At 36.0% G+C, this 12,368-nt stretch overlaps 1 protein-coding gene across 4 annotated transcripts in view; it reads left to right on the top strand.

Annotated features, from left to right (window-relative positions):
* Positions 1–12,368, top strand: part of srgap1a (SLIT-ROBO Rho GTPase activating protein 1a) — an 84,404-nt gene that overhangs the window by 48,819 nt on the left and 23,217 nt on the right. For 2 of the 4 annotated variants that reach the window (XM_043264670.1, XM_043264673.1), the window contains exons 7-12: positions 1,750–1,971; positions 4,114–4,215; positions 8,994–9,191; positions 9,598–9,682; positions 10,380–10,407; positions 11,710–11,812. In XM_043264670.1, the coding sequence (XP_043120605.1) occupies positions 1,750–1,971; positions 4,114–4,215; positions 8,994–9,191; positions 9,598–9,682; positions 10,380–10,407; positions 11,710–11,812 (738 nt within the window). Of the gene's footprint in view, positions 1–1,749; positions 1,972–4,113; positions 4,216–8,993; positions 9,192–9,597; positions 9,841–9,934; positions 10,292–10,379; positions 10,408–11,709; positions 11,813–12,368 lie in introns of those variants that run through there. The other 2 variants (XM_043264672.1, XM_043264674.1) reach the window with 2 other exon arrangements.

Genomic DNA, 12,368 nt, shown 5'->3' with positions numbered 1-12,368 from the left:
TAAAAATTATTTTCATTGAGTATTAAATGATGATTTTTTTTTTTTTGTACCCTCTTTTATGTTATTTTGTGTGAAGTGGCGGTTGTCCTACTTTTATCATAAGGTACTGTATGTCTTCCAGCTTTTGAATGTAGCAAAACATTTTTATTATGAATGGCAAGGAAGTGGCATCCAGCCCTAAAACCCAGTTTTCTGACAAACTCTTTTAGGTCAAATACTTTATGATACAAAATGTAAATTTTTCACGTTTTGCCCTGCTGAGCACTCCTTCATTATTCTACAAGAATCATTGTTAAAGCCTCTCAGCATAATTTATTTATAAACCGAATATCCAGCAATATGAATTTCATCTATGAAACCAAAAACTCTGCAGGGGGCTGGCAGTGTTTTGGTGATATTATATGCATGCACAGTCAGTTTTTCAGACATTTCTTTGGAAGAGAAAGAGCTTGACCTTGCTTGGTTAAAATTTGATCTTTTATGAAGACTGCGTATGGCTAAGGTGTGTGTGTGTGTGTGTGTGTGTGTGTGTGTGTGTGTGTATATATATATATATATATATATATATATATATATATATATATATATATATATAAAAAATATAAGTGTGTGTATTTTTTTTTGTGTTTTTTTGTTTTTTTTACGTTATATTATATATATATATATATATATATATATATATATATATATATATATATTTTAAATATATATATATATATATATATATATATATATATATATATATATATATATATATATATATATATATACTGTTTTTATATATACATATATATATATACACACACATATATATATATATATATACACATTATAACTGTTTTTCTTATTTTATTTTTTCAAGCTTCAAAAACCTCAAAGTAGGTTCAAAAATAGCTTTGTCATCACTTGGCACTCAAGTCAAGCTTAATTTGACTCAATTTGAGCTCTGGCACAAGAACTACACCATTTCAGTAAAAAGGGCATCCAAACGCTTAAAACAATCTGTAGTCTGACAGACAGAGCAGGTCATCGTGATAATGAAATAAAATGGACTTTGGAAGTTTGCAGACGCTTTGGGAGTTGAGATCTGGCAGATCTTCCAGTGACTCGCACCGTCAGAACTTAAATAACCTCCCCAAGGACGGCCCAGATCTCCCCGTATTTTATTATCCGGGACATCTTTTTGCATTTCAGTTCCCCATGACTCCCGTATCAAAGTCAAAATCAAATTATGGAAATTCCTGCCAGTCTACGCTTAGCCTCGTACAACTAGGCTACCGGGCTGTTTTGCACAAGTCCAAAGCCTTATAAAGACAGCACACAGCCCTCCAGAGCACATTCAGGTCATACAGGATCGGTCAGACACTGCGACACAAATATTCCCAAAGCCAGTACGTCATGCATTGCCTTTGGTGTTAATGTGTTTGGAATCTCAGATAGTAGCTGTGAGTAAGACCTAATGAAAGTGGCCTTGTGGTTACAAATCTTGGCTTGTAACCAATAGGTTGTAAGTTTGAGGCTTTTCAAGAACTGTCACATATTTCACATGAACTGTCTGTTAAATAGTTGCATTGTCACTTTGAATACAACACTTGTGTCAATTAACTGACTGCTTAAGCTGCTTTGAATTCACATTTCACACTTAAAAATGACTTTCAATAAACTTTGTGTATTGTTCATAACACATTGGCCCAGTTGGACACAGGTAATATTTCTCATCCCCTGGCCTCTCTTTTTTTTCTGGTGTAGTGTTGTGATCTGGGATATCATGCCTCTCTGAACCGGGCTCTGCGGACCTACCTCTCAGCTGAATATAACCTGGAGACGTCTCGTCACGAGGGCCTGGACATCATTGAGAATGCAGTGGACAGTCTGGACCCCCGTAGTGACCGCCAGCGCTTCATGGAAATGTACCCTACCGCTTTCTGCCCGCCTGTTAAATTTGAGTTTCAGCCACATATGGGAGATGAGGTCAGATTTAAACAAAGCCTTACCCACACACCCACGTACATATGTACACACTCACAATAGCAACCAGACTGTTTGTTTAAGTTACATCTTAACATCATGTAAACTGAGAGGAGGTTTATTTTCTTAAGGCTTTTATGCAGTAGTTTTCTGTTTTCTTTAACTGCTTGTGTTGATATTTCTAGAACAATATTTCTAGTAGTAGTAGAAGTATTTTTGTAAAATCAAGTTTACATATTACACTGATTATTTACACCAAAAAAAAAGAAAATAGCAAATAAGAAAATAACGAAATATAAAGTTTGTTGTGAGGATAGCTTAGTTTTCTTATTTTTAATGTTAATATTATTTAACATATTATTTTATTTTATATATTATTTTACAGATTACTTTTTCACATTTCTTTTTTTACAGCTTAATTCCTTAAATGTATTGCTAATTGATAACTGAAAGATGATATCAATAAGAAACTAAAGAAGCACCTGTAATGTTCCTTGAAACATAGTCCAGAGATTTGATAAAATATCACTTCTTATCTCTTTTAATTTGATATTTTAAGACATGCAATACTGATCAAAGTTTTGTGTCTATAGAATTGTTTATTATTTTTGAGAAATATCACTTAAAATGATCACCCAGGGTGTATTTAATTTGACAAATTATAGTAAAAAATATTGTGAAATACTGTTACAGTTGGAAAGAAATGTCTATATGGTATATCTGCCCATTTTAAGATTTTGTTCCTGTGGTGGAAATTCACATTTTAATACTGACCTTAGTGTCACATGATCCTTCAGAGATCATTCTAATATGATTTTGTGCAAATTTGTATTAGTGTAGAAACAGTGTTGCATCGTTTCTAGGATTTTTGATGAACAGAATGGTAAAAAGAAGAGGATTTATTTGAATATAATTGTAAAATTATAAATGTGTCTTACTTTTATGAATGCATTCTTGCTGAATAAGGTATTCATTTCAATTTTAAAAAATGTAATAGTATACAAAATTTGTGGTCAGTATTTTTTTATATATATAAAAAAATATATTGCTTAGAATGGCCCAACATCCTTCACCTTCAAACTAACCTGTAACCAGACGTTACGCTTCATTTTAACATGCATCTCCCATGGTGCATCTACCAGCACATCCATTAACCTCACGTTAATCTTGTCTAAAGCCATGCTGAAGCATATGAGATCATACAGGATACAGAGTGGAGAGAAGCATCTTAATGAAATTCTAAATTATATGTGGTCAGGATTGCTTCATATCCTTCTTTTATTGTGTCTCAGCTGGCAGCGTTGAGAGCAAATCATATTGCATTTCTTACCCTCAAGCAGGTTTTAGAGAGTGTTTATTGGATTTATCCTCCTTAATTGGCCATTTTGTCACTGAAATAATGTCTGCGCATGGTTTACAACCTGTTGTCTTGCGGTCATGCCTGTACTCTCTTGGTCAATGAAAGCAGCTTGGGTTTTGCTTTATAACAGTCGGTTATAATGATTGTGCCAGGTGTTGGTTATTTGCTTGAATATGAGATTTCTCCACCAGGGAGCACTTTTCTAGTAGAACAGGTTCTCTAAAGGCCCGTTCTCGACAAGGATCGTAACTTTAACGATAGCAATCAAGATTTCATTTCAAAAATCATTCTAAATTTAAAACGACAGCACTATTGCACAATAGAGGAACGATATCATTGTGATCACTTTCAAAGTGTTTTTTCCCAGCTGATTAACCATTAAAACATTGACAGACAATCAGAAGCTAGAATTTAGAACCCCATGAAACTAAATGCATGTCTGCTCTAAATTCCGCTTTATTCTAATTCAATACAAATCATCGAAAAGGTGTGCGATGAAATGAACAAATAACTTGAATAATTTGAGCGTAAGTTTTTTTAGTGTAATTAACTGAAAAATTACCAAAACGTTGCATTTTTGTATAGATGAAATTAAATGTTTAGGTAAATATGACAGCAATAGCATTTTACTATACTATAAAAGATTTTTGTCGTATTTTCTTCAAGTTAAGCTAAACTGTTATTTTGTTGGTCTGTCATAAAGTTGTGTATTTTGGCAGCAGTTTTACGGCTTAACGGCGACTGACGTGTTTCCTTTTTATAATCGAAAATCTATCTGTTGTCAGGTGTGTCAGATCACGGCCCAGCCTCCAGTGCAAGCAGAGCTTCTCCTGAGGTTCCAGCAGCTTCAATCTCGTCTGGCCACCCTAAAGATCGAGAACGAAGAGGTAAGGTGACCCGAGCACAGCCAGAAACGGTCAGGAACAATGGAAGGTGCATTTAAAATGGTTCAAAATGACTCCTTACATCATCACTTTTGTTCCCTTTGGCACAAAAGGATTTCCAGAAATTCACTTTGGATTATAAAGATTCTGCTAAATAAGAAACCGCATCAGGCGATCACCAGTGGCGAAGTGATTGTGTTCATTTTAGCTGACGTCGAACTGCATAATTGAATTTGAAAATCTTGTTAATAAGTTAGCCAAGTCCAGGAACGCGCATGCCGTATCTTCCTGTTGCATTAGAGCGAGACAGCTTTGCAATGTGTTTGCTTAATTGAGTTGGCAGGAGCTGATCGTAAAAGAGGCTTTGGGAGGACTTACAAGAAATAGTTTTTTCCTCCCTGCAGAGTTTTCTCTGTCCTCCAGATAACCCGGGTGACGCACAGAGAAGCTTCTCTAAGTTACACCGTCTCCCTTTTCTTCCTGCACGCTGTTTTTTTTCACATTTCATTATCTTTCCCTTTTCCAAGGCTGCAACATTTGAGTCAGGCCTCAAGTCGAAAGATGCTTCCGGAGAAAAAAACACTGATGGAGGAGTCTGGAATCGCTTTTTGGCTTTATCGTGCCCATCTTAGATGAGCTAGTCTTACATCTGCCCTCTTCTTCTTTTATCTTCTTCCTGTTTTTTCTCTGCTGTGACTCTCTTTCTCAGTTTTGACAGACAAAATCGCAGTTCGGCACTGAGTGTGTCTAGTGTGTGCAGTTGTTATGTTTGCATAGATTCAACATACCTTGTTAGACAAACATGCAGCTTTAGAAACGATTAGTCCTGTGTAAATTTTGTGACTTAAGGTGGTGGTTTTGTTGTGGAGGCGCATTCCTTGGTAGGCTTTTCCATCAAAGATCTGATAAATCACGTGTTGTAAAGAAATACTCACTCAGCCCACTGTCAGTGTTGTCCTGGAAGCTAAATGGTTCTGGAAAAATGGCAAGTTAACTGATATGTTGCAGGTTGTAGTATAAATATCATTCTCTGTAAAAAAATGAAAGAGGCTCTTGCAGCATTTCGAAAAATTCTAAGAGCCCGAATGCGGTTAATATACATGGCAGACAAAGTTTCACATACAAGCCTCACATACAAAATTTTGTTAAACATGTAGAATGTTATATTTATTTATTTTATGCTTTGAACGCTGTCTTTACAATAAGTAATATTTCAAAAATATTCATATATTTTATAAGCCTACTTTAGGCATTGCTTTAGGTTAGAAATACCCTTTTCAGTACTTTCGTCCCATTTTTTGTTTCAAATAAGGTTCATTAGTTAACAACATAGTAATAATGTAATGTAAAATTGTACAATTCTTTTTTTCAGCATTGATATATAAAATGTACTTTATTCAATAACAAACAAAAGAAAAAACGCTTTTGCTACACCTTTGACCAGAAACTAGAGGGAATGGCTGTTTTAATTGAGCGAACAAGACTGATATCAGTCCTCAATATTGTCTGATTGTATATAGTATATCGTTCTATCGCTAGTGCTTTACATGCGCTAAATGACAGGTGTTTATATTGACTAAACCACTGACAAGGCCGAAAGGAAGCAGAAGGATGTGAGGTCAGGGCACTTCCTTATTTCTCCAGATGGCCTAAAGCATCTTTTGACATCGGACACGAGGTCTGTAATGAACATGACAGGATACTGGACACAGTGTTGAGTCTCAGTCCAGCTGTTTCCCTAGTCCAACCTTCACTGCATTAGACGACTTGATGAATACATTATTATAGTACAACCGCCGTAAACCACTCAGCTTCACCTCATTCTCAAACACGGACGCAAAGAAAGAATATGTCTGTCATTTCAAGCTTCCTGCTTCATCCTTTCATTTTTCTTCAGCAATTATCCAGCTGTCAGTCCTTCTTTTTTTCCATCCTTCTTCTAAAGCTCGTAATTGAATAATGTAAATGGTGTTTGCTGTAGAGATTGGAGTTCTCAGAGGAGAATAGACAGTGTTATCTCTGACTCCCTTTATCTTTCTCTGCCGCCCTTCTTGCCTTCTCCAATGGATATTCTATTCACATCAGGCACTAAAACCCCGCTAAGGCACTGCGCAGTTCTCCGTAGGAAGTGTCTGTTTGTTTTGCAGGAGATAAACCTCTGGGAGGCACATCAAACGCTGGGAGATCTGTGTCCTGCTTCTGCTGCCGCGTGAAGCACTGATCGTCTGATTGCGGCCCTCTCGGCTGACTTTGTACTGATTATCAGGCCCTTCTGTTAGTACGAATGTTGATTGCTGCAGTGCTATAGATAAAATGCCAAAATATCATCTTTGTTCAGTGCCATCTAATTACCTCGAGCAGCTTGTTCGTCAGTCTTTTAGATCAAATAGTCAAAAGAATGCTGATGTTGATTGATCAGCAAATTGGCGTTTCCAAATGAGAAAAAACGTAGTTTAGGTCCATATAAGATACCTATATTTTTCAAGTTTTGTGGCATTTCTTTCACGAAAGGCTTGAATGACAAAGTGAAATAAAAAAAATGACAAAAGCCAAAATATAAAATATAAAAATGTTTGTGTATATAATGTCTAATGATGTATAACATAATGTATAATGATGTGTTCAATATTTTACTAAGTATTGTCAGAGCATTTTTTAAGTGAAATCTGTTTGATATCGCTTATGTAATTATTATTTTACGTAATTTTGTTGTTTTGTCTTTATTATAGTTTAGTTTTAGGTATTGTTGTACTTAAATGAAACAAAACTAAATAGACATGTAATGCAGAAATAAAATACATTTTCTGTATTTAATTTAATTATAGGTCTTTTTTAATTATATTATATAATATGCAATAAAAAATCTTTTTGTTTTAAACATTTTATAAATAATTGATGTTCTACATACTTTTAAAAAATATATGCACTTTGATAATAAGCTGAGTTTTTTTCTTTTATTATTTGAAGTCTAGTTTATATTTAGCATTCATGTCTTTATTCACCTGAGGTTTAAAAAAAAGCTGAAGAGCCCAGGCTTTTCGAGCAGTGTTAAAGATACTTTTAAAAAATCCTCTTATTTTCCACATCATTTCATTTGGACTGCTTTCATGTCCTTGAAACTGAGCCCTTCCCTTCCCCCTGCACTCGCTTTACCTCTTTGTAACCTGTCTGCCTTTGTTATGGCTCAGCTGAGGTTGACTTTCCCAGTAAACCACATCCTACAAGACAGGTGTGGTACATCATCCGTAAATGACATGCTTTCACCAAAACCAGACCACAGACAGTTCAGCGTCAGGAGGCGGGTTTAAACCTGTGATCATCTCTCAGTATTTCGGTCCCTACAATAGGCAAGTAGAGCAGTGACCTGGATTCATACTGTTTTAAGTGTGACTGCTGGTTTCCATTGACTTATGTCATTGACGTATGTTATCCTTCACTGATGTGAAGGATGATTCAGCCTAAACAGGTCAGTGAGAGATGAGCACAGTATGTGATGAAACTGCCATAGTTTTATGCTGCAGGGCGTGATGCTGTGTGGTGATGCACGCTATAGTTGTGTAGAATTGTCTATATTTGTCTATGCGCATGTTTTACTGTGTTGCGCAGTATTGCAGTGTTTGTGTAAACTGAAAAATCTGTGTGTGAGAGAGAGAGCATGTCAGTGTGAGAGAAATTTGCTCAATTTCCGTACTGTGCAGCCTTTTTCAGCAGGTGAACAAATGCTTCCACTGAGTGATTGTACCAGCTTTCAACATCTTTTTTCCGTTTTCGCCATTTATTAAATCGTTTAATTATATTTAGTAATGTATATTAAACTGCCTTTTTCTCTGATTAAATTAATAATAAATCAAAAAGTATTTTAATTCACTTTATTTATTCATTTATTATAATCATTTTATTCTTATTATTTCCAAGAATTACATAGCATTTGTAAAAATGATAAAATAAGTAATATATTTTACACAATAATTGTATATATATATTAAATTATTATTATATCAGTATATTATATATTATATATATATATATAGTATATTATATATATATATATATATATATATATATATATATATATATATATATAATTTGTTTTATTGCTATTTATGACTTTTTCAATACCTTTCAATATATTTTCCTCTTATATTATTATTATAATATATATTTTTTAGCTCCTTGCCTTCAACTTTTCACCATTTTTTTTTTTATTAGTGCTAATTTTCTGAAAAATTACAATTAAAGCATTGAACATGTCACAAAAGTGGCTTTATACTAATTAATTCATTACTGGTTTGTAGTCCAGAGCAATTCACTATGGGATCACTTTTTCAGTCAGTTCCTCTTGGGGTACAGTTCTAGATATAGTATCAGAACCGTATGATAATGTTGAATGTCTGACACTGGAAAGTTACAGAAATTAATCCTCAAGGCCATCAAGTGAATGATGGTCCCTTAGGTCATCTTCCACTCCCCTCGCTATAAATTGATTTCTTTGGTCTGGTGTCTTGCTCAAGGCCTGCTATTAGTCACAGAGCACATGTCAAGCATGGACGGTCAGAGGATTTGTTCCCTCCCTGTCCTTTATTCAATGCTTAATGTGTTTTTCTAGCACTTTTGTTCTTCCTGTTATCACCGTCGCACATTCTTATTAATAAATGTTGCAAGACTATCTCATAATAAGAGAATTATGTTGTGTAATACTTAATTACACAATAATTAACTGAACTCTTGCATTGACACGTGACATGTGACGCATTCCTACTAAAAATATTGTCCTGTTTCAGATCAAGAAGACCTCAGAGGCCACTCTCACTACTATCCAGGACATGGTGACCATCGAGGACTATGACGTGTCTGAATGTTTTCACCACAGCCGCTCCACTGAATCAGTCAAGTCCACCGTGTCGGAAACCTACCTCAGCAAGCCGAGCATTGCCAAGAGACGCGCCAACCAACAGGAGACGGAGCAGTTCTATTTCATGGTCAGTTTGCGCTTCAGTAAGATTTACCAGTATTTTGAAAATTAAATCAGTCTCTTTAATAAAAACAAAGAATTTAATATATATGAACTGGTGCATTATACTAAAGATTTGCCAAAATTAGGATGGATGGAGGGATGGATGGATGGATGGATGGATGGTCAAGTTATTAAGTTTCATTGTGCTTTATAAGACCATGCAAAAAATGTACAGAATTGATTTTGTTTGTTTTTTTGTGTTTGACCTGCTTCGTTTTATATAAATAAATTATTGTATGTGTTTTATATATTTTTATATCAATTCACTCTCCATTGACAGACGTGGCAAAAAGTAAACTCCAGAGCTGCGCTTTAGGTAATCTGTGAAATGTTTCTGTTCTCATGCTGGTCTCAATCATGTCTCTTTACAGAAGTTTCGCGAATATCTGGAGGGCAGCAATCTTATCACTAAGCTTCAGGCAAAGCATGATCTGCTGAAGAGGACCCTCGGTGATGGTATTGTGTGCTTTTCTTTGTTCCTTCCAACACAGGGTCAGCACTTTGAACTGAACACAAATAATGACGGAGATCATTTCTATCACATTTGGATCATAATCCTCCTGGCCGGTAGAAACCAGCAGGAAGCTTCTCATGACGCACGCAGTAGTGCTTATGTGGGTGATGCAACCTCATATTAACCTCATATTAATTAACTGTGATAGTACGGAGGATTATAATTCCCCCATCATGTATAAATCTGCTCATCAGGTTGCCTCTTCTTGTTTTGGAGCCCAGGGCATTTCGGTTTTGTGTTGTGAGCACCGTAGACTCTGCTGTCAGGGGCCGCTGAGTGAACGCTGTGTGGGTGGTATCAACAAAGCTGTCAGGATCCATGTTCCCTGGCCTAAAATCAACCGTGTCTGTTTTTCAAAGATTGTAGGCAGTAGTCTGCCTGCTGCATACTGACACTTGGATGTCATATTTTTATAGCTAAATGGGTACCTGTAGCTCAAGCATAGAAATGTAGAGTTTTTCTTTAAAATGTCCCAATGTCCTAAAGGTGCTTGTGTGGATGTCCAGTTCCAGACAGATGGCTGGCTGCATGTGCTTTACTGAGCATAAATGAAAGCCTCCCCTGGGCCTGTGAAGAACTCTGTTGTCAGAGTTTCTCTCTCTCTCTTTCTCTCTCTCACACAATCTGTCTCTCACACAGGTTACCGGCCTGAGTATGCAACTACAAGGTAAAAAAAAAATATTCTGCCCTATTTACTTTGTCTTGTTGTGTATCTTCAGGAGTGCAAAATGCGTCTGCCTGTCTTGTTTTAGCCTTAGTTTCATCATTCTATCATTTTTTTGTCATTGTATATCTCTGTCTGTGTCTGTCTGTCTTTCTATCTGCCATTTTTGTCGTCCGATCTATCATTCTATCTGTCTGTTTTGTCATGGTATCTGTGTGTTTTTCTATTTTGTTCTGTCTTATTTTTAGTGTTTTGTCTTTCTGTCACTCTTTTCTATCTATTCTATCTATTGTTCTTTCTATCCTTTATTCTGTCCATCATTCCGTCTGTCAGTTTTCCTGTTTTTCATTCTGTCAATCAATGTCTTTCAATCATTCTGATTTGTGTCAGTCTATCCCTTGTTTTCTAGCTAACATTATCTCTGTCTCTCATTCTATCTATCTGTAGTTGTACATATCATCGTATCATTCTACCATTCTATCTTTTAAATCTTCAGTTCTGTCATTCTATCTGTTTATCTTCCAATGCATTGTTCTAGTTATCAGTTGTTTTCATTCTATTATTCTGTCATTCTTTTTATTAGCCTTTGTATTCATGGTTCTATCCATCACCCTGTACTTATAGATTTCCCTTAATAGAAAGGCACTTGTGAGAGAATATATTTGAAAGTGAAAAAGATAAATGTACATTCTAAAATAAGATTGAAATAGTAGACTGGATGCTTTGGACTCCTGAATTCAACATAATGCAGCAATATTCCCCAGAGTTCCTTTCCACAATGCTTTGCCCTAATAATTCCCTTTACATTTAACCTCTCAGAGAAATCCTGTAGGGCAGAGTTTGAAAGCATATAAAAAAGCTCTTTCTTTGAGTAAGGGGCAAGTTTACTATATTCCTATAGGCACTGAGGAGTATACTGACAGTATTCTGATACTGAACTTTTAAGTATAACCCCATGTGATCTTCCCTGTAAAACACCAGCTGCCCAGGCCAAGCTAAAAGATTTTGTGCTTGGACATCTTTCACACTCCCACACCGCCTGCTGTTCCCAGCAGACCTGCCATTTCCATGGCCTTTGATGTTCGGTGGAAGTAAAGTTTATGAACAGGACATTGGCGTGAGCAGATCACTGAACTAGGCACAATGGGAGCTTACCGCTTCCCCCAGATGGCGTGAAATCACATGTCCCCGACTTCATTTAATCTCTCAAAATTGTTCGATACACTGTATATGTGAAGCTTATCAGTGGTGCTTGCTAAAGCTTCTAACACATTCAAGATTAAAAGTGTAAACATCTCTTTATAGGCCTCCCAGTCTTCCTCCTAAACCGTTTGGCACACAGAGGCCCAGGCCACGCTCTGTATTTAACGTTAAGCTGTTTAATGGCAATTTGGAGTCATTTGTTAAGGTACTTAGAGCTTCGGGTGCCGTACTACCTGCGCTGAATACCGCCGCTTGAAGCCATAATGATCTACGGTTACTTGCTTCTACTTGACTGATCATTATGGCTGGGGAAGGTTTTTAAACAGAGCAGAAACAGAGGTGTGTGTGGGTGTGTGTACACATAAAGCGAGATGACGGAGATAAAGTCAGCTTGAGGCATCAACATTCACAAAGACGCCTCAGGGCTGCATGAAAGCCTCTTAAAGGGATAGTTCACCTAAAAATACAAAAAGCTCTGTCATGTGTTGTTAGGAATGGGAATTATTCTCTTCTGTGGAACACAATATAATGTTCACAAAGCTTTTTTATACAATGAAAGTAAATGCTGAAGATGTTGTAAAAAAGTGCCTTAAAAGTTGTTTTGAAAGTTTTGTGTGAGAAACGGAATGAAATTTAAGTTTGAATTTGGCAAACTGCACAGTTATGAGAAAAGAGAATCCATGCTGTTTGGCTTCGCTAAAAAGGGATACTTCACCCAAAAATGAAATTTACCCCATGATTTACTCACCCTCAAGCCATTC

Source organism: Puntigrus tetrazona, chromosome 18 (assembly GCF_018831695.1).
Source record: "Puntigrus tetrazona isolate hp1 chromosome 18, ASM1883169v1, whole genome shotgun sequence".
In the NCBI taxonomy this organism is placed as follows: domain Eukaryota; kingdom Metazoa; phylum Chordata; class Actinopteri; order Cypriniformes; family Cyprinidae; genus Puntigrus; species Puntigrus tetrazona.
This window is presented reverse-complemented; position numbering and strand designations above follow the sequence as displayed.